The sequence below is a fragment of the Salmo trutta genome, chromosome 3 (genome assembly GCF_901001165.1).
Source record: "Salmo trutta chromosome 3, fSalTru1.1, whole genome shotgun sequence".
In the NCBI taxonomy this organism is placed as follows: domain Eukaryota; kingdom Metazoa; phylum Chordata; class Actinopteri; order Salmoniformes; family Salmonidae; genus Salmo; species Salmo trutta.
The window spans coordinates 44,947,835-44,971,616 of NC_042959.1; the positions used below are offsets into that span (position 1 = coordinate 44,947,835).

Consider the following 23,782-nt stretch of genomic DNA (forward strand, 5'->3'; position numbering starts at 1 on the left):
ATTTCACTGACATGGAGGGAGAAGGGGGGTGGGACACTCTGACGCAAGCTGGGTGTATTGGTGGGAACAGACACGCCCAAATGCTGCCTCGCACGACATGAAGAGACTATCGGCCCATTTAGAATCTGTTTAAAGGACTTCAAAAGACAGAGAGCAGCAGCATTAGAGTGGTAGGGGAGAGTGAGGGGCAAGTTCGAATGAGAGGGAGAGAATGGGGGGGGGCGCAAGCGAGATCGGGGTATTTGGAAGGTTGGGGGGCTGTTTACAATTACCACTTCCTCCCCATAAAGACTTTCAGATGTGCTCCTGAAGTGGCCTGCAGCGGAGAGAGGAGAGGCAGCCTCCATCACCAGGCAGAGCCCTGGCTGACTGCAGTACCGCACCGTCCAATCTCCACCCTCCGACCATCATCACCACCACTCAGCTCCAACTCCCTAAGCCTGGGCTCAGAGACCACGCTGCTAGCTCGTGGTGGTGGCACTGTTAGTTTGACTCACACATTTGCTTTGTTTTCTTTGAACGCCAAACCAGACAATGGTTGGTTTTTTGGTGCTACCAACTGTAATACTACAGTTGGACTGAATTCCAGCCCAAAGCTTTTTCCCCAACTAGACTGGGCAAACGGATCAAGATTCCTCCATTTAGAAAGTCATCATGCGCCATCGGATGACCAGGCAAATCTGAACCGATAGACAGTAGTTAAATAAAGACTAATTCAACAGCACTACAAGCTCAGATGATTCCCAATGAGTCGAAGCGTCTAAGCGGTTCAACGCAACAATAACAGAAAGGCGCAATCTCAACATTTGAATATCACTCAGCAGTATGAGGATTATTTTTTAAAAAAGGTTCCCACTGTGTTAGGCTATTAATTACTGTCAATGTTTGAACACTAATGCCTGTCGAGCCATATAACAATGTCAGGTGAGAAACCATGAGTGATTTGTATATTTTTAGCTTGCGGGGCGCTACACAGTGAGGGCAGAGGCGTTTATTTCTCTTCCCCTCTTCTCCATCAGCCTCTGGTTTTTCTGGCTCTGGAAAGAAAGTGCCATCAACTTCTCCTGGGAATCTCTCCGCAGCCACTCTCCCTCCCTCTCTCTCTCTCTGTGTGGAAAAGAGAGGCGATAATGCCATGCTGTCCGGAAGAGGGTGAGGGAAAAAAGGGAGTTTATAACCCAAAATAAAGAAAAGAGAGTAAAGAAATGGACACGCCTGTAGATAAGGGGCTCGGGAAGTGAATGGGGTGATATTACAAAAGTTCGGCTAAGCTGGGAGATAATCCGCTCACCCCTGGATTTCCTCCATCTACTACAGCAATAAAGCCCCTCAAGACAAAAACATGAAATATCCAATAAGCAGCCCTCTCACTGCGCTAAACATTCCTGCAGACACTGCCCTCCTGCCAGGGTGACCGCAGAGCCGGTGTGCTGCTCACACACACACGCACCAGAGCGCTTACACACACAAACACACCACCGTGAAAGATGGCTGCTTCCCTGACTCCTAAGTCCCCAAGACAACTAAGGAGGGATAAAAAGTGAAACAAACAAAACAAAAACATTTCTTGCAATGCTCTTGTCTTGGGAGGCTGACAATTACCCCTGGCAACAGAGATATCAGTAGGGTTGTCTTACCCCCATATGTATGAGCGTGTGGCTTAGGGTCAAAATCATATTACCCTCCTCTCCATGTGACAAACATAGACAGGGGCTCAATGCGGACCCCTGGCTGAGTTAGGTATTTCAACGCCCCTCTCCATTGTGCCCATCCTAATATATCCCCTCTGGGATCAAGCCGTCAGTTCAGCCACCGAGACTGGGAGAGGAGAGGAGTTACTGCTTACAGACACTCTCCACTCCGTCTCGCCCCCGAGTCTGTAAGAAGCTGACAGATGCCCCTGGGAGATATGATAAAGGTGCCGCCTCCAGGTCTTGACACCAGGGAGTGCTGGCACAGCACTAGAGTGAGAACACTCGCAAATCTGGAACGGTCACAGGTTTTTCTCACCACTGGAATAAGTCAGTCAAAACGTCACAAGTCATGTAGATAATGAGTTAAATTAATGTGATAAAGAAATGCAATGCTTACTCGTGCTCGTTGATGTAGAGTTCCGACAGCTCGTGCCACGCTTCCTGGTCACCGACGAACCTGTAAAACAGTGAGAAATTTAGGGAGTCTCCCATTGAGGATGCTTTTCAGCACCATCCCACCATGCTATTTAGAATCCTTATTAGCAAGAGGATCATCAACAATAACCACTCTAATGTATAGTACAATAGCTGAAATAGCCACGTTTCAAATCAATCCAAATCGTGGCATTATATAACTAGGCTAACATAGACAGTCATGTCAGACAGGCAGAGCTCCAAGATGGGGGGTTAAGTAGAGTTGAGGGGGTCTCATGGACAGGTTGTGGCCCAGCCCGGCTCAAATCGAATGCAAACCCCCTTTTAATTAAAAAGACCAGGGGAGGTGTGCGTGAGGAGGAGGGCGTCCAAATCCCCTTGTAAAACACTACTCACTGCTCCAGATACTCGTTGAGCTCGCGGATGGCCTCGGCACTCTTCCCCTGGGCCTTCAGAATCGAGATCTTCCTCTTCCTCGCCGCCTGTGGAGATCAGCATCAACAGAGGATTAGTAAGGTCTTAGCTCCTCAAGTGTTTGACCGAGGAGAGGGGGGTCTTCCTCAGAGCTCACGCAAATAAAAAGGGAGAGGAGAGAAAGGAGGAGGGTACGTGTTAAATGAGTTAGGGAGTCTTGGAACTGTGCTCAGGTGGAAGTTGGGGATGGGGTGGGGTTTGGGATGTTGGTCAAAGCCACCCCCCTCTGCTCCTGGCCAAGCCCCCTGGGGATAGGGATCGTGAGTTCACAGAACGCCAAATCTATGGGGAGTGGAGGACTGTAGTGGTGGGAATCAGGATTTTACATTTTCTCTACGGAAACATCAGCCAACAGCGTTGATGTGAAGTGGTGATGTTCAGTACCAAATCATTTCAGTTAAGAGAACTTCAAATTAGGAGAGAGATATTGACTGCATGAACCAGCCTTACTGAGCACTTTTCTGTTACAGTTCTTACACAGCGGTGAGAAGCCTCGCTACTTAAAATGCTGATGTCCCTACTATTATTGATATTGTTATGGGGCAACTTTAAATTGATGTGCCAGCATCTCATAAGAGGTCATGGTTAGCTAGGCTATATCTGTGGAAGGAAGAACACAAATCATGAGTCAACATTTGAGAGTCGGCGTGTGAGCTTAGTGTCTGAGATATAGTGGTGAGTCATCCCCGTCTAAGTGGGGAAAACAGCGCCTTACCCCAAATCCAACGGCCAGCGCATTCAGAATGAGCTTCTGAAGCCTAGCTGACTTACATCAGCCTCCACTTGCCTTTTCTTTCATTTTGATGTTGAAGTGACCTTAAAGTGGATTGGATTCTCATCAATCTGAATCAGAAAGTATTACGTCCCCTCTGACTTTTCCAGGCGGCGTTTTGGAGGGTGTGTGTGTGTGTCTAACGGCGGGCTGCTGTTGCCATTAGAATGGTGCTGCCCTGCCTGCCACGGACCACTTTATTTATGGACTGGCATTTGATTGAGTGGGGCTTCCTTTCTCCCACACTCAAAACCAAAGCCATTGTGGGCTGTGCATGAGTCATGTCTGAGCGGCCATAAATCTGGGAATCCACTGACACCACCGTCACAATCAATCCACTTATTCATCACCCTGGGACAGGGACCTGCACTACAGCCTGGCTATGGTGCTTACTTAGACAACACACACAGACACACACTAACCTAAAGTCAGCAAATGTTATAAATATCTATATTATTCATGACCTGTATTATTGTTTGCCTTTGTTCTAAAATAAACACATACCATGTGAATTTCTGTTTGAGAGTGGTCCTCACACAATTAAACACAAGCATTGTCAAGAAAATATTATTCAAAAGGATTAGGATTCATTTATAGAGCAATCTGAGTGAGTTTGGGGGGGGGGGGGGGGGTGACACCAACTACTTCTCTCCCCCCTCTGCCCATAAAACACATATCTCCGCAAAAAATCTAACTATTCTACATGGACCATATTCTACTGGGGCTTGATGCTATGTGAGATTAAGGAATTTATACTCACTTCTAACCAAATTGCTAACATATGTATTTTTCCCCGTCCGATACCAAAACTATGTCAGAACACCAACTTTCAGTGTGGATGTTGCAATTGTTGGCCTAACCCACACTCCTCTCTTTCTCTCCCAGTCCTTCTTTCCCGATAAAGAACCACTTGGGGCTCACTCTGAACATATGGAAGTTGGTAGCCCCGAAGGAGTCACACCCTGAAGGAGTCACACAGATCTTTATTAAATGCGGAGCTCTTCCAAACCGCTCCTCTCGCTCTCTCCCCCTCTCCAAACTAATGATCCAGACGAACCTGGCAGCAGGGATAATCCTGCCGTTGTCATGATTCTTTTTTAATTGGGGTTCGAGGAGCACTCAGAGCACTGGATTGTTTAAATCACCCCTGGCTCTCGCTGAGAAGGACTGACCACAACCCAGGCTCTGACTGTGAGGACTCCACAGGACACCTAGATAGCCTATGTTATAATAGTGTTATATAACATACATGGAGGGAGAGATGGAGGGGTCGAGAATGGAGGGAGGAGATGGAGAGAGAAAAGAATACAGAGAAAAGGGGAGGGACCATGAACGACGCTATGTGCCGCTGTTGTGAAATAGCTAGTAGATGAAGGTATTAATGCATTAAAGGCAACAATAATACTAAACAATTCAGAGTAAAACATTTGTGTACAGTAAACGAATAAACTGTTACACAGATGTTTCAGATGCCTAAGAGCTTAGGGAGTTTTACTTGTATTACTTGGAACCAAAGTATACTAAGGCATCCAGGAATCAAATACAGAAGCATTGTCTAAATAGTGCCTAAATCATATGGTTGCAAAAAGCCAATATTTTCAATTTCAACAGGATCTAGTTTCAGCTCAGTAGAAAACTGAGTGCATCTTGACCTCCGTAAAAACTATCTTGTCCCACTCTAATTGCATACAATTCCCGTTCAACCTCAGTAAGGGATTCTCAGTGACCTCAATTGCTTTCTCAATAAATACTAGCTATGTTTCTACACACCAATTAGGATGAAATAAGGGTTGGAATTCCATATATTAGATGAATCATCCACAGTGTCATTTGGACTTTGAATGAATAATTAATGAAGTTACCTTTTGTTTGAAAATATGGTAGACAGACACTAGGCTAGGCTATAGCCTTTTAGTCAAAGTTCTTAAAGAAAAAGAAAAAAAGGACGGGAGAAGGACAAAAATGCATTTACGCAAGCAAATGAGAATTTCGCCAGATCATTGCTGTAGGTATTGGAACACAATAAAACTATGGAAGGGCTCAGAGTTCGACACATTCTTTGGACACCGCCATGGCAGAGAAACCTTGAGCAATTTCTGTTGATTCAACAATTTTGGTTAATGGGTACCACATCTATTCCAAAGCCTGTAATTACAACAGCTCAGTTTCCAATCTCCAGCTCGGGATGCTGGGATGCCTCACAAGTCCTTGCTGTGGTCGCCAATTTTCCGCCATTTCTTTGAGCTCCATCCCCTCCCTCATTGTACAGAACATGTTAGAAAACATGCTGGACTGGGAGCAGTGGAGATCCTTCATTCAAAGACAGGTGACCCAAATGATGTCAGCCCCCATCCACACCATATCCTCACCAGCCAGGACGGGTTGGTGGGAAAAAGCTGGTCTGGAAGACACCAGGGGACAGTGAGTATCTGTTTCCATTCCAGCCCTCAGGTTTAACAAAAGGGCGCTGGTGTTATGGGTGACATCCACCCTGCCTTTGGAGATCAGGAAACAGACCGATCACATCCCAGGACATTGCCTGGGTGGTGCTCTGACTAGCAAGTACTAGTACCCACCAATCCCTCAAGGGTACAATTCCCAAGGCACCTCCCATTTCCTATTGGAGAAGATCTCACTACCCAAGGAATGAAAAGGGCAATGCATATTTTAACTTGTTTACCCATAAAGTAAACTGTTGTGTCATAGGTAGAGCTCCTAGAAAGCCTTTGATAATTCAGGACCCGGTAGACTTTTAGCAAAGTCTGCCTAAAACATTGTCCTTTGGCGAAGGCTGATTTTACTCTCTGCACTTCCAAGTTCAGTTTAGGTTGAAATGTTTTACGGTATACCAGGGTATTTGGAAATGGCCACGTTTTTTTTAATACATTTAAATATTTGTAGTTTCATTTTAAGTAAATACCTGCAGTCAACTTGTGTAATACATTAGAAGAAAAAAAAGACTGCATTCTTCATTTCACCTACCACATCATTTTTCATTATGGAGCTTACCAGTAGTCCCCAATCACGTGGTGTTTGTTAACATGTAGACAACAACGAGAGACCAAAGCCTTGTGAGTCACTCACTGTTGTGCAGCACGCGCCAAGTGATCTAGTTACAGGCATTGACAACTAAATGTTTGCCTGCTAGATATCTTATAATTATTCAGTTAACTGTCTAGAATGTGCTAAATGCTCTGCAGTTGTGCATGTGGTTTGCTAATTTAGTATCTAGTTAGCGTCTTCCAAAATCAAGCTTTGTCTGGTAACAGCGGAGAATCCCTTCCTGGATCAACAGCCTTGCTGTCTAATATTTGTTTTGTGCGTGCAGCAAACTGAGCAGCATGTTTTTGTTACTTGTATACTTTACTTGCATAGTTTAGGTCAGAAACTGTATAAAATTTTCGCAATTTGCTCGTTAGCATTTAGTTATTCTCTATGAGATTTTACATGTAGTTAATAGCATGGCTAACCTTCAGCTTGTAGGGCACAAGGTTGGTATAAAAAGGTATGACAATTTGGATACCACCCAAACCTAATTTTAATCAATTTCCTGCACAAGTTTGTTATCATTTACACACTGTCATGTTTTCACTGTCTTAGTATGCCTCTATTTTGTCAACAAAAAAATGATTATTCTCCTTTTTGATTGTGCATTTTCAGTTTAAACTGCAGTTCTTACCTTGGCCACTAGGGGGTAGTCAGCGATTTCAGGCTGTCTATAAAATCATTGACTTGCGTGCTAGCAAGTTAGCGATTAGTTCTCAGCTGTTAGTAGTTTCTTACTGTTAATAAAAACGGATGATTGCCATCATTACTTTGAGTCATTACTAAATTATACATAAAAATACCGTTATAGAAGGTAAAGTAAAAATCCAAACCGGTCAATGAATGGATACTGGTATATAGTCTTATGGTTTACCGCCCAGCCTTAGTTCAGTTTGAAGCCATAATACTCAAATACAGTAAATGGCACTAACAACTAAGCACAATCAGGCTAATTGACAGAACTATCAATGCTAACGCTAGCTAGCTAATGGGCTAACAAAAATACTGGGTGAGAGATACAAATTTGATGTCCCTTTTTAATGTATCCATTAGTTAATCTGACTGGGGAAATAGATAAAGGGCTTCAATGCCAAAAACCATAAGTATCCATTTAAAAGAGTTCAGTGTTTCCCAACTGGAAAACAACTATCTAAAAAGTTAGCTTGAAAGATTAAATCTAGCTACCATAATTACTTTTGTGAATATAAAGCAGATGGTGGAAACACACTTAAATCTCTCTTCCACCTGTCATAGACACTGGTGAATTGGAGTTCGCCAGAGATGAGTTCAGCAAAATATGTAGGCTGGGCAATCCACGATTGAACACATTTGACAAACACCTGACTTGATTTTTATGCCATTTTGTTGTTAAAGCCAGCGAACAAAACCATTTCTAATACTTTAGACCCTATTGGTGATTCACTCGTGTTAATTATCTATACTTAACAAAAATATAAAACGCAACCATTTCAAATATGTTACTGCGTTGCAGTTCATAAGGAAATCAGTCAATTGAAATATACTGCTCAAAAAAATAAAGGGAACACTTAAACAACACATCCTAAATCTGAATGAAAGAAATAATCTTATTAAATACTTTTTTCTTTACATAGTTGAATGTGCTGACAACAAAATCACACAAAAATAATCAATGGAAATCCAATTTATCAACCCATGGAGGTCTGGATTTGGAGTCACACTCAAAATTAAAGTGGAAAACCACACTACAGGCTGATCCAACTTTGATATAATGTCCTTAAAACAAGTCAAAATGAGACTCAGTAGTGTGTGTGGCCTCCACGTGCCTGTATGACCTCCCTACAACGCCTGGGCATGCTCCTGATGAGGTGGCGGATGGTCTCCTGAGGGATCTCCTCCCAGACCTGGACTAAAGCATCCGCCAACTCCTGGACAGTCTGTGGTGCAACGTGGCGTTGGTGGATGGAGCGAGACATGATGTCCCAGATGTGCTCAATTGGATTCAGGTCTGGGGAACGGGCAGGCCAGTCCATAGCATCAATGCCTTCCTCTTGCAGGAACTGCTGACACACTCCAGCCACATGAGGTCTAGCATTGTCTTGCATTAGGAGGAACCCAGGGCCAACCGTACCAGCATATGGTCTCACAAGGGGTCTGAGGATCTCATCTCGGTACCTAATGGCAGTCAGGCTACCTCTGGCGAGCACATGGAGGGCTGTGCGGCCCCCCAAAGAAATGCCACCCCACACCATGACTGACCCACCGCCAAACCGGTCATGCTGGAGGATGTTGCAGGCAGCAGAACGTTCTCCACGGCGTCTCCAGACTCTGTCACGTCTGTCACGTGCTCAGTGTGAACCTGCTTTCATCTGTGAAGAGCACAGGGCGCCAGTGGCGAATTTGCCAATCTTGGTGTTCTCTGGCAAATGCCAAACGTCCTGCACGGTGTTGGGCTGTAAGCACAACCCCCACCTGTGGACGTCGGGCCCTCATACCACCCTCATGGAGTCTGTTTCTGACCATTTGAGCAGACACATGCACATTTGTGGCCTGTTGGAGGTCATTTTGCAGGGCTCTGGCAGTGCTCCTCCTTGCACAAAGGCGGAGGTAGCTGTCCTGCTGCTGGGTTGTTGCCGTCCTACGGCCTCCTCCACGTCTCCTGATGTACTGGCCTGTCTCCTGGTAGCGCCTCCATGCTCTGGACACTATGCTGACAGACACAGCAAACCTTCTTGCAACAGCTCGCATTGATGTGCCATCCTGGATGAGCTGCACTACCTGAGCCACTTGTGTGGATTGTAGACTCCGCCTCATGCTACCACTAGAGTGAAAGCACCGCCAGCATTCAAAAGTGACCAAAACATCAGCCAGGAAGCATAGGAACTGAGAAGTGGTCTGTGGTCCCCACCTACAGAACCACTCCTTTATTGGGGGTGTCTTGCTAATTGCCTATAATTTCCACCTGTTGTCTATTCCATTTGCACAACAGCATGTGCAATTTATTATCAGTGTTGCTTCCTAAGTGGACAATTTGATTTCACAGAAGTGTGATTGACTTGGAGTTACATTGTGTTGTTTAAGTGTTCCCTTAATTTTTTTGAGCAGTGTATATTCATTAGACCCTAATCTATGGATTTGACATAACTGGGAGGGCATAGGCCCACCCACTGGGGAGCCAGGCCCAGCCAATCACCATTAGTTTTTTCCCACAAAAGGGCTTTCTTACAGACAAAAATACTCCTCAGTTTCATCAGCTGCACGGGATGGCTGGTCTCAGACCATCCCGCAGGTGAAGAAGCCAGATGTGGGGGTCCTGGGCTGGTGTGGTTACAAGTGGTCTGCGGTTGTGAGGCCAGTTGGTATGGAACGCCGTTTGGGTCGCGTTAAATAACATTTTAATTTGACATGTCAAATAACACAATTATATTATTAGAATGTTGTGTGTGCTGAATTTACACGTGCCAGCCAAGCGCTACCACTACTATTAGTAGCACTGTCAAAGCTGTACAAAAAAGTCTGCAAACACCGGCCACGAACGATGAGTTTACAATACCGCGTTGGTAATAAGGCATTATTTGTTCGACCGCTACTTCTGGGGTAGCTTGGTACCTAGCTAGCACCAATACAACCAGCCTTGTGAGTAAGTATTAGCTAGGTAGCCACTTGTTCACCTATTGAAATTGACCTTCAGTTCATGAAAATAAATAGCAACTACTTAACCCTGTTGCCCAAAGCTAACGTTATAAACAGCTAGCTACCTTAATCTGGCTAGTGAGGCTCGACCGGACCGTGTTATGTGTTGTGAAGCTAGCCACAGTAAGGATTAGGCACAAGTGGAATTTGCGGTTTGCCTTCAAAATAAAAGTACCTCGTTGAAAGTGATGCAGAACGTTACAATTGGTGGAATCCTGCCATATTTACACTAGACAATGTTAAACAAGGTTGGAATGTGAAGCAATGAAGGTGTATCAGTCTACTCGATGACACCCACAGAATACAACTGTTTAGAGTTCACGCAAATATTAGCATTGTAGCTCTTATCGCGGGAATGTGACTGTGTGAAATCACCTCCCCAGTCAGCCTATTGTGTGTACTGACATTCATATTGCACTGTACAGCTTTACCCAAGGATTGGGGATCAATGAAATGGGGTATCAGTCTACTCAATACCCAATATTTTTTTTCCCAGACAGTTTTCAGACTCCAAAACATCCGTGCAGTATTGTTTCTCTGGAATAATTTTCAATACACATAGTAGGTTGACAATAAATGTGGCTCAATTCAGTTGTTTCAGAGTCCCGCAAGAAGAGCTACAATGCTAATGTTCTCTGGGTGTCACTGAGTAGACTGATACCCCATGTCATTGATCCACAATCCATAGGTAAGGCTGTATAGTGAAATAAGTATGCCCCTAATGCAATTCTTAAGTCTAACACAGCCAGTGTGATTTCAACAGATTTGTCAAATTAACAAATGATTGTCTTTTGTTGATTTCATATAACAACATTCCAACCTCGTTTATTATGATCTATTCAATTATGGCATAATTCTACTATTTGTACTCATTTGCATCACTGTCAATGACATACTTTTATTTTGAAGGCTAACCGCAAAGTCCACTGTTGTGGCTAATCCTTATTGTGGCTAGCTTCACAAATGGGTCATACCACCATTAATCAAATAACTGTTTTATAAATGTGGGTTATTTTAGATGACGAGACCTAGCTATATAGTTAGCTAGCTAGCTATGTAGCTAACTACAGCTACTGAAACAGATTGTCGTTTTGCTGTTTTTGAGCAAGAACATTGTTTGCATCCATCAGCTTTTTTTATGACCAGCACAGTAGGTGCGCGAGGCAACTTTACCAGCATCATAGCATACGTAAATCGATTAATCGTTGTGACATATGAAATACGAGTGAGTGTAATCAATGTGTAATAACTAAGTTAAAAAAAATGTATGAACACGTTAAATAATTATGTAAAGTGCAGTCATATTCAGGTCCTGATTGGTCAACAAAGTGTTATTTGACGTGTATCTGTTTTGACACGCAAGGACCCAAACAGAGTTCCATAGGTTGGATGTACTGTCAAATACTCTAAAACAACATTGGAGGCGGCTTATGGTAGAGAAATTAAACATTCAATGACCTGGCAACAGCTTTTGTGGACATTCCTGCAGTCAGCATGCCAATTGCACGCTCCCTCAAAACTTCAGACATCTGTGGCATTGTGTTGTGTGACAAAACTGCACATTGTAGAGTGATGTTTTATTGTCCCCAGGACAAGGTGCACCTGTGTAATGATCATGCTGTTTAATCAGCTTCTTGATATGCCACACCTGTCAGGTGGATGGATTATCTTGGCATTGGAGAGAAATTGGAGAGACATTGGAGAAATACGCTTTTTGTGCATATTGAACATTTCTGAGATCTTTTATTTCAGCTCATGAACCCAACACTTTACATGTCGTGTTTACATTTTTGTTCAGTATATTTATTGCTGAGGTTGTGGAAGTGCCTGCACTGGCAACTTGACGACCAAAAGCAGTTGCTCTGGAGGCATCACGGCCTATACAAACTAACTTGCGCTTCCCTTCCCACCACCTGTCTTGTCTTCCATGACAGAGTATTCAATGTGCTTATAATTGAAATAGGACATGGTGGATCTAACCTGTGTAAAACAAATAGATCTCTCATTTTAATAGAAGAACGGTGACTGGTTTGGTCCAACAGAAACAGAGAGAAAAATAAAGAATGACTGTAAATGACAAAGTGAAGGTGAAAAGGGCTCTGAACGAGGGGGAGCAGACAGTTACACTCCAGGGAACCAATAGAGATGAGGGGGCAATTCTTCCACACCAGAAAGAAGGGGAGGTGACTGCATCAGAGCATACCCAAATTTATTGATTTTGTCAGCAAGGCCTCCGTTTGTTTGAAACAGACAGTCGGTGAGGTGCAGAATCCTCACAAGGTGTCCAAAAAACAAAATGTTTATGCTTCGTCTCTCGCACTTTGCCAGCCAAGAGAAAATGTTTAATATATCTAAGCAAGTCCATGTGTCGGTGCAACACAGAAACTTGTCGAACGTCTACAGGAGGACTGCCAAAACAAATAAGGTCATGGTTTCTTTTGAAAACCCTTTAAAACATGTATTTTCTTGCGTGGCCACATGTCCTTATGGAAACAATTAACAGCAGGTACAATGTGTTCTGGGTTGGTGGTCGGGGATTGGCAGAACACTGGATAGACATGGTCTTGCAAGTCATTCAGCTGAAATTCTATATAAATTGAGAGATTGGATGGAATAAGGGAACAATAGTGTAAATCTAAAGGCTATACTCATTTATAATATGACAGACTCAAATGGTAAACTGCTGCGTAAACCAGAGGGTTGCATTTGTTGGAATTGTTCTGTGTTAACAGTTTTGCTACATCACTATGATAATGCAGACTAATTGGCAGATAGACAGTTATACAGATGACACACAAAAGACAACATGTGGATAGAACTGATACAGCAAGTGGCGATCAAGATAGTGGGAAAGTAGCAGCCTTGTCAGAGCCCAGATACTCTACAAATCTCACAGTGCATAGTGCATGGGCCTAAGATATAATATAACAAGAACATGAGTAAAAGCCAAACGGCTTCCTGTATCCGTTTCTACTGTTTAGAAGTGAACACTGGTCTTTACACCTGAAGGGATGCACATTTCAATACATTTTGCTGTCGACTAACCGACCCTCATTAACCGGTCAACAAAATGTACAATTTAAAAAAAAATCCAAACAATAAAATTGTGTGACTAACAGAAAATACTATGCATGCATACAAGAAATATACATTTTTCATTAAGAGAACCATGCAACAATAGCAAGCCTATCGTCTTTCAGTCAAACGGTTTTAGCCTGTTATTGAACATGGAACTCCTGTAACGAAGCAGCTAATCATTTTCAAAATTCAATTTGCAGAAAAACCCTGTTCTAAAACAGCACACCTAATGCGAGGGGTTTCATGTGACAGATGAAAATCTCAGTTAGAAACATAGAACGAGGGGGACTCGAATAGCAACAACTAGGATGGCCACTGGCTTCTGGACAATGAAATAAAGTTGATAAGAAAACCAATAAATCAGGAGAGAAATGCTGGTTAATGGCATGATGAAGTCAAAATAATTGCCTCCACGTTTCTATGGATGGATTTTGGCTACTAGGTTACTTTGAAGCAAGGTAAGACATGCCTCATTATTTAAGGTAAAGAAAAACTTTCAGGTTTCATACAATTATAATGCCTCATGCTTACATTGCAAAGTGGTGTGTGACACGCTGATAGCCTGCGTACCGTTGACTATAGCCTATGCACTCAAATGATGAAAGGGAGGTGCATTTTAATTACGAGTTGAGATTGAGAAACAAAAATATTAGCACTTTTTAAATCGTAGCCATCGGCTTACAAAAGCATGTTTCATTCAAGCTCTCGCAGTCTCACTGCAGAATTAGATGTTAATCCACGAGTCGTGGGATTAGGCACATCCCCGTCCACAAAGCCCTAGCAAAACAAAACTGACTTGTTAATAGTGCTCACTGTTGCCCCTAGTGGCTGGTTTTGAAGGCATTTCCCGACATCCTCAGGACATGGATAGACGTCCAATTTCGAAGTCAATCTTGAACGATCTCCCTGGTTTCACTCAAGTACCAGCTTTTTGAGGAGCTACTCTCGCACGCTGTTTTAAAGGTGATTGGCTATTCCGCTCCTCAAACAAGGTTATGTATGCTGTGCACGTGTAATAAATAATATACATGATGACTAACGAAAATACACAAGTGCCAATTTAATACCACTAACCTATGAAAATGTACTTATAGACTGATAAGCATGACCGGTAAAATGCATTTTCATGAAACACTCCTAACCTAAAGACAGGACGTAATACAGGAGCACAGTCCTGCTCACCCCAGAAGGGGTCTAAGGACTACCTATATATCACCGTCTTCAAAGAGCAGGCATTTAGTTTAGCCTTAGTTCCACCACACATGTCCAACACTGCCTGAGACCATGAACCACTCCCCCCTCTCCCACTCCCTCAAACACTTGTCATTTGTGTGGGTGAGAGCCTGATCAGCAATGTGGTTGAGGTCAAAAAGGCCAAGGGGAGTTTAACTATGCAAACTCGCACCACTAATACCAAAGCTTTTCAGCAGATTCCAAGCTGTCCAAAAAAGTTTGGACCACAACTGTAACAAAATAAGAATAAGTGTGTGATTTCCCCTCTCTTACCGTATTGGTGGGATCGTCTTGCAGTATTGAATCATACTGCTTGCTGGCATCCTCGTACCTTCAAAGGCAGAAGGAGAAAAAAAAGACTGACCAGTCAAGACAAATTAGGTGGTGTTGAAATCAAACAGAGTTCAAGGCAATCAAGTTTCTGTACACAATGCAGCCGGTCTCTATGGTTACACTGTGAACCCTTGCCGAAATCAGCAGTGATCTAAAAGAGGAAATAAACAGTCATAACTGTTGCTGCTCAAATAGCCTGCGTTGTGAGAGGCTTACACCACTTAACAATGAGTCAAGAAACCAATACAAAGAGTAGGGAAGCACACTGATTTGATGAGTGTAAACACAATTATTGCCTTTGATTTGCTTAAAAGGTGAATCAAATCAATCTGTTCAGTTTGCGTTTTAAAGGCCTTTCTTTTGAGCCGTGTAGAATAATAGTCTGATCGGAGCTATATTCAACACAATGTGTGTTTTAAAGTTACGGAGCAAAGGGGGAATCCATATGATTCTGTTTAAAATGAGTGAGTTATGAGCTGTAAATATCAAACCATGCAGAAATTTCCTGGCAACAGGGAGGTGGGGAGGCGTGTTCACTTCACTTGTCATGTCAAATCATGGGTCCGCAGGGATGATTTTGAACTTGTTTTTTTATTAGAGGCGAACTACAATGCTAACGGTTTAGCAGCCAAAAAGCCGGGGCTCCATGATCAAAACCTGTTCTGCCCACCACAACCTACAACAGAAGCAACTCTGTTTCCCATTAGCAGTGAGCAGCCCCACTTCCAGTGCCACTCCTTCCCTCACATCCACTTTATTACTCAACTGCACTCTGGGAGATTTCAGATGGCACCAGACAACCACTCATGAGCCACTTTGATATGCTTTATTTACAGGGGGGGGATAGTTAGTTGTTTGAAGCTGTGTCATTCCAGTGTACCTCCGCCTGAAGCCAATTAGAGGCCAGTGTGTGCCATTTATTTAATCTGACAGTGCAGGAGTTCAATTATCACATCAACTCCGACATAACCGATAAACGAGTCATGGTGATCAGGGGTGGTAAACAAATTGAATTACCCTTACTCCAGTTCCAGTCAAAAATACTGTGTTTATCTTGTTCCCTTACATTCACTCCCTTTCTGTTTTTATGAATCACAATTGCAGATGGATGTACAAATAAACAGTGCTGAGAAGATACAAAGCTGAAACTGTGGTGGCATGTCAATATTTACAGGCAGGCAAGACCTCGTCTCTCAGCTCAGAGACAAAAAGCACAACAAGAGAATAATAATATTTTTTTTTAAACAGAAGATTGAGGGGACCCCCAGAACAGCAGTGGGAGCAAACCACTTCCTTCCTGGAGAATCCCTCGCACAGGATGAAAGGGCCGAGCACTGAACCATTCACTTATTTTTTCTCCCCCTTTTTGCCAGTGGAATGGTCGTTTCCAACACAATCTGAGCCCACCACACACACACACAGACCATCATACCACTTAGGATCTACAGTACACCCCACCCCAGGTCTATAGGGTAAATTCAGTTTAATTCAATCACTTTTTGACAGCATCCCTTTTGCTTTAAACAAAAAACTTGCCATATGTTCGCCCATGGAAAAAGTGGTCGGAAAGTGACTTTTTGGATGCCAAAACATTCAGGAGATAAAGGTGCTCAAAGTGCAACCATTTTCCATTCCCCACCATACCATGTGACATCCATTTCTTTGTCACTGGAAAATATCAACGGTTGAGTTTGAGAATTTAAAAGCTTACAAAAAGTGGTCAAACTAATTATTTATTGAAAAAAAATAATCATAAAAAAATGTAACGTCAATTACCTAAAAACACAATTTTTTTCCATATTCGCATACGTTGGAGCTTAGACCCTATTTCACAAGATCTGTGTTTTTTGTGTTGTGCCTGCCATAGGTTGAGACAACATGCTCTTGAATACAGGGTGGTTTCCATTAAGGGCTGACGCCATTTAGTCGACAGGTCGATTGTTTGGTCTATAGGCCTTTGGTCGGCAGAGATTTTTTTTAGTCGAGCGGTCCCAAATTGTTAAAAAAATTTGATGGCAGACGAGACACCTGTCTGATTTGTGCCTGTCTCAGTAGCCTAATCTATTGCGTAGGCCGTGGGGATGGCACAGTCCATCACCATAAGACAGTGGTTCCCAACTAGGGGTACTAGGACCCCTGGGGGTACTTGGCCTATCCACAGGGGGTACTTGATTAGAACCATGAGACCATTGGCGTACTGATAAAATGCACATAGGGGGGTACCTCAGGTGTACTCCAGGAAGAGAAACATGCAATTGTTGGTTCAGTACGTGAAAAATGTTTGAAACCATTGCTCTAAGACATACAGTGCCTTCAGAAAGTATTCATACCCCTTAACTTATTCCACATTTTGTTGTGTTACAGCCAGAATTCACAATGCATTAAATCGATTTCTCACACATGCTTTTTCTTCTGGAGTGGCTTACGTCTGACCACCCTCCCATAAAACCCAGATTGGTGAAGTGCAAACTCCACGCTGGCTGTCATGTGCCTTTTATTGAGGAGTGGCTTCTGTTTGGACACTACCATAAAGGCCTAATTGGTGGAGGGCTGCATAGATGGTTGTCCTTCTAGAAGGTTCTCCCATCTGCACAGAGCAACTCTGGAGCTCTGACAGAGTGACCATTGCGTTCTTGGTCACATCCCTGACCAAGGCCCTTCTCCCCCGATTGCTCAGTTTGGCTGGACGGCTAGCTCAAGGAAGAGTCTTAGTGGTTCCAAACTTCTTCCATTTAAGAATGATGGAGGCCACTGTGTTCTTGGGGACCTTCAATGCTGCAGAGGTGGTACCATTCCCCTCAACACAGTCTCGGAGGTCTATGGACAATTAATTCGACCTCATGGCTTGGTTTTTGCTCTGACCTGCACTGTCAGCTGTGGGACCTTATATAGACAGGAATGTGCCTTTCCAAATCATGTCCAAACAATTGAATTTACCACAGGTGGACTCCAATCAAGTTGTAGAAACATCTCAAGGATGATCAATGGAAACAGATGATCAATGGATGCACCTGAGCTCAATTTCGAGTCTCATAGCAATGGTCTGAATACTTAAGTAAATAAGGTATTTTTTTATTTTTATTATTATTTTGCAAAAGTAAAAAAAAAAAAAAAACTTTTGCTTTGTCATTATGGGGTAGTGTGTAGATTACATTATCATTTATTCTCATCAATCAATTTTAGAATAAGGCTGTAACGTAACAAAATGTGGGAAAAAAAGGAAGGGGTCTGAATGCACTGTTGGGTACATACCATTTTGAGAACAGATTAATTCAATATAATGGCCTGCCCTATTCTTCATTCACAATTGGTGATTACATAATTATGCATCTTTCACTTCACCTCGCTCATCAACTCACCCATTCTCCCTCATTATACTTAACTTCATTTATTTCATCTGTGTGTGTGTGTGAGAGAGAGAGACATTTTTTTCTGTATAGTTTAAGTTCAGTTTCAAGGCAATTATCAGAGTGATTATCAATTGGACACAGCACCTTCTACTGTCGGGAGAAGGAACGGAGCAGGTCCTACTGTTGGGAGGAGGGGCAATGGGGGAAAACCATAATGTCCTGCTAAAACTGGTTATAACTCCAGTTCTGTTTGTGATATTAAGATTCTTACTACGGCAGTGTGTTGTAAAGACTTATTTAGGAGAAGTCAAGGACGGAGGAGGCCAAAATGGCAGAGATATACTTTTTTTATTTTTCATTCATGAGCAGGCCAAATGACTGCTTTAGCGATTCTAGTGAACTGGGTATCCACAAGATTGTTTTGTAGATGGCACATGCAAATGAGCCTAATTGTAGCCTAAGACTTAACTACCGGTACATACTGTAGTTACTTGATACTCTATAAAACTACCACAGTATGAGTCATAATACCCATAAAACCTAGTGGTCAAACAAGGAAATGTTTCCAATTGTTTATAGACCATTTATTTTTCCCATGGAGAATTTTAGAAACACTTAAAATATGGGGCTGTGTTTCGTGTAGGCTTTCCCTGGCATTACGTTTTGATAACAGTGTAAATCACTCTAGGACAAGGTGACTTATCAATATGAATGAAATGCTAATTAGCAGCTTATGTGGCTATCATAAAGAACTACAAAATGTCATGATGATCTGGACGACACTGACGAATCGAGGCAAAGGTAAGCATCTCTGGATTAACCATTACATTTTACAATAATTTAGGAATGAATAAATTGGATACGTTTCTTTAAAATGGACAATTCTGTGAACTGTTGACATAATATATGTTAACAAAAGGTATCAGCTAGAGATGACGTGCAGGACCTTGCAAGGATTTGTAGTCTTGCATGAGGTCTACTTTGTGGCTAATTAGCATTTTTGAAAGAATAAAGAGCTGAATATATTGATAAAAGTCAACTTGTCCGAGAGAGATTTACATGGCTCACCAAGGTAAGCCTACACTATTTAAGTGTTCAAAAAAATTCCCTACGGGAAAAATTTATGGTGGAAACCATTTCCCCAAATGACCGCTAGGTTTTATGGGTATTATGACACCTCCATTGTGGGGCTCTATTAGGCCTACTTAAGACAAAATATCAAAAAAGTCTGCAGTATGGCAGCATTTCATTGTAGTAAAGGATGACGCCAAAAAAGGGGAATACAAAACCTGCAAACAGTGGTTTGCTTACCATAGTTGGACAACAAACATAACACTTAAACAGTAAATTAGTCGACTTTGTTTTTCTAGTTGCAGATTCTAGTTGACAGATTGTGTATGCTTGACAGCGGCCGCTGCAGTGGATGGAGCTCTCCAAGGTGATGAACTGAATCATCAGTGAGTGCTTTCTCCTGCATTGGATAGCAGTCGCTCTCCTGCGTTCTGAAACAATCTTCAGAGCGCTGTTGAATTAGCGCAATGCTGGTTTGCATGTTAAACAACATAATGTTTTAAGATTTGGAAATGTGAAGTACACATTTGGACTGACGGGTGTTAGGCTAGCTTGTATGACATCAATGTGGTATTTACTATAATCTTCCATGTCTCATCTTTCAAAATGCATCAAGTCATCTTAATTTACAGCATTTCCCTCCCTCACACAACAACAAAAAATTGCAAAAGTTGCCCAATTACTGGGAGGGAAGGGGCAACTTTTTGTCATGTGAGGTGCTCAAATTCAGAACTGCTGTCAGAGCTCTAGCATGTTACTGTACAGCCACTAGGTTCCAATTTAGGCACTTATTAGTGCCCAAATCTTCCATTTTAAACCCGTATACGGTTACGAGTGTAAAGGGTTAAAGCATCAGACAAGCTCAGTACATATAGTTGATTTTATTAAAACACATAGGGTGTGTCTATATGGGAAAATACATATTTAAAAAATTATGACCAATCGATTGTTTTTTTTTTGTAGGGGACAGCCCTAGTGTTATTTCGATCACAGCAATATAATTCATATAATGGACAAATCCCTTCAGACCACTGCAATTTAGGCAGTACATCATGGAAATGTAAAATGAATTGACATTTCTAATTACTACCACAAATATGACCGCCTGTCCACTCACCAGCAAATTTCAACTTAAAATGGTCATGCCTTTTCTATTACAGTATCTACATTTCTATGATTTCAATAGGTTTCCTATGGAGGATTGACAGTATAAATCAAAATAACATATTCCAATTCAAGTCAACATTCTGTGATGTGTGGACCTCCAACCATCTTTGTGGTACCATTTGAAATTTTAAATGTTATTCCCATTTTAGTACATTTATCAGCCAAAACATGACAACCAACCTATGTTCAAGAGAATGTTGTCTCTCAACTGATGGCGTGCACACCACAAAAACCTTAAATAATGTAAAAATAGGGTCTAAGCTACAACATTATTTTTATTTAACCTTTTTTTAACTAGGCAAGTCAGTTAAGAACAAATTCTTATTTACAATGACGGCCTACACCGGCCAAATCCAGAAGACGCTGGGCCAATTGTGTACCGCCCTACGATTTAAAAAAAAAATCATTATAAAATAGTTTGACAATCCTGTTTGTAAACTTTTCAATTATATAAATCAACTGTTTTTCTTTTCCAGTGATGAAGACCTGTCTCAACGGGTCAACTTTGAAAGGGAAGGGAAAGGGGATATCAAGTCAGTTGCGCAACTGAATGCATTCAACCGAGCACCTTTATCTCTTGAATGTTTTGGCATTCAGGTCCAAAGTCACTTTCTGAGCACTTCAACAAATGGGCAAATATGTATGGAAGGTTTCGTTCAAATCAAAAGGGATGCTGTCAAAAACTGATTGAATTCAAATGGATTTACCCTTTAGTCTTTCAGCCATTTTACAGTGAGAGACTCTGAAGCTTACTTCTCCAAAGCCTCCAGCCGCATGCCCGCCAATCGCTTCACTCGTTGGCTACCTGGAAACTGCCTCTTCAGTTCCTGTAGACAAGTCTGCAAGGGAAGTGGGCAGAGGGGAGGTGCAATTAGAGTTGGCTGGGTGCAACATGCTACAAACATTCAGGACACATACACTTTATTTTACTTAAAGCCCCCATGCAGTCTGTAATTGTATTTTAAAATCACTGCAAATGATCACTCTGTTAATTTCATGAAAATAACATTTTGCATTTACATTATAGTCATTTAGCAGACATTCTTATCCAGAGTGACTTACATAGTTAGTTCATTCATCTTAGAGATTCTCTGGTACTTTTGTAAACTTTTTTGCCATTAGTTCTGAAACTAGCAGTCACGAACCAAAAATGGTCCCCTGAAAATTGTGTACTTCATCACATATGTGCACCACATCATTGCTCGCTCTATATCGGTCTCCACGGTTCCCACTGTGCCGTTGGGTCCGCCCCGCAGATAACGCTGGGCAGGCCTCCTGATAGCTGTCACTCAAATGTGAGGAGCTGAAGCTCTTTGGCGAGAACTCTAATTGTTAAGGGATTGGCCTACGTGGGGGGAAATGTAGGGAAAAATGGCACAGCGTCAAGAAAACAGTTGCTTTCAAACTAGGGATTTCATGACCACCCCTACGTAAAATGTATTTTTTATTTTACCTTTATTTCACCGTAAAATGTATGCAAGCATTACTTTGGATAAAAGCATCTGCTAAAATGGCATATATTATAATATTATGGCTAATTGAGCTAAAACAGTAACTTTGCATGATTGAAGTACACATCGACACATTCAGCCCTTAGTCGCCAAAGCATGTCTTAACGATAGTTAGCTGAGAAATGTTTTACATTTTAGTCATTTAGCAGATGTTCTTATCCAGAACTTTAAGGGCACTTTAAAATCTGTTATATTTTGTGCCTGATTCCAATCCATTTTTTCCCAAATTCCGTTTTCTCCTTTTTGTTTTTCCAGGTTTTCCCTTTTTTAATCACACTTTAAAACAAAAAAACAGGTCCACAACAATGCTTAAACCACATCAGGACACCACTTTTGAGGTCTGGGAAAAACATCTAAGAAATGTTGCATTTTGGGTGTAGTTACCCTTTATTACAAGTGTGCACCATCCAGAGACCGTTGTTTGGTTAGCTGTGTTTCTGTAGCGCTCATGTGATTGCAGAGTTTGCAAAACAAATGGGCAGTGGATTGATGCAAAGAATTATGTCATTCTGCCAGGTAGGCATAGGCTACTTTGTAGTTAACATTAAGTTTAAAAGGTTTTGGGGAAAGCCTTTCCATCTATCAGCAGACGATTATCATTAGCATTACCGTTAACGGCTACACAGAGTGCAGACTAGACATACTTGCATTGCACACAAACGGGCATTCCTGTGCTATTTCAGAAGGTTGCAGAAAAATAAGTATCACTGATGCACGTTCATATCTTATGATTAACTTCAGCAAAATAATACATTTTCTAATACGTTTAATACATTTAGTTGATTTCCTACTAAGTTAAATACATATTTGAATATTGCTGAATTACTTTAGAAAATCTGGATTCCGTCTGCGTTTTCCGCATTGCAGATTTTATATGCCCTACAAAAGAAATTAGGGTTAAGACCTTCCGGTTACCGGCCCAACACTTACCCGCTAGGCTACCTGCCGCCCAATGTATTTTTTTTTTCCCCCCTGAGCCTACTTTTGCCATTGAAATGCTCAGCCTGATCGTCTGGGCATATTGATGCAAATTTAAATATATTAACATACACAGCCCGAGTGAAGTGCAGTCAGGGTAGGTAGGGCCTACGCTGTGAAATGAATTAAAAATAGAACTAATGAAAAATAAACACACGTTTGATCAATAATAATTTTGTCATGCTTTTTATGCATGATAAAATCGATTTCTGAACATGTACTTACTTCACAAATTTGCGCAAGGAGGCCTGGGGAAAGGCAGCCTCGCTGTGCCTTTCTTACGCCTTTCAAACTCATTGACATGACTTGTGTATCTGAGTTTCTTTAAAAAATATATATATGTTTCACCTTTATTTAACCAGGTAGGCTAGTTGAGAACAAGTTCTCATTTACAACTGCGACCTGGCCAAGATAAAGCAAAGCAGTGCGACACATGGAATAAACAAGCGTACAGTAAATAACACAATTGAAAAAAAGAAAGTCTATATACAGTGTATGCAAATGGCGTGAGGCGTTATGGCAATAAATAGGCCATAGTAGCGAAGTAATTACAATTTAGTAAATGAACACTGGAGTGATAGATGTGCAAGTACAAATACTGCTGTGCAAAAGAGCAGAAAAGTAAATAAAAACAATATGGGGAAGAGGTAGGTAGATTGGATGGGATATTTACATATGGGCAATGTACAGCTGCAGCGATCGGTAAGCTGCTCGGATAGCTGATGTTTAAAGTTAGTGAGGGAGATAAGTCTCCAGCTTCAGTGATTTTTGCAATTCCTTCCCGTCATTGGCAGCAGAGAACTGGAAGGAAAGGCAGCCAAAGGAGGTGTTTGCTTTGGGGATGACCAGTGAGATATACCTGCTGGAGCGCGTGCTACGGTGGGTGTTGTTATCGTGACCAGTGAGCTGAGATAATGCGGAGCTTTACCTAGCAAAGACTTATAGATGACCTGGAGCCAGTGGGTCTGG

General features: G+C 42.0%; 1 protein-coding gene across 1 annotated transcript in view; it reads right to left on the reverse strand.

Moving 5' to 3' along the window:
• Window positions 1-23,782, reverse strand: part of LOC115175998 (ER membrane protein complex subunit 2) — a 60,752-nt gene that overhangs the window by 18,731 nt on the left and 18,239 nt on the right. Inside the window, exons 4-7 of the mRNA XM_029735709.1 lie at window positions 21,078-21,163; window positions 14,677-14,734; window positions 2,526-2,611; window positions 2,092-2,151 (exon numbers count right to left, since the gene is read on the reverse strand). Of these exons, the coding sequence (XP_029591569.1) occupies window positions 2,092-2,151; window positions 2,526-2,611; window positions 14,677-14,734; window positions 21,078-21,163 (290 nt within the window). The remainder of the gene's footprint in view (window positions 1-2,091; window positions 2,152-2,525; window positions 2,612-14,676; window positions 14,735-21,077; window positions 21,164-23,782) is intronic.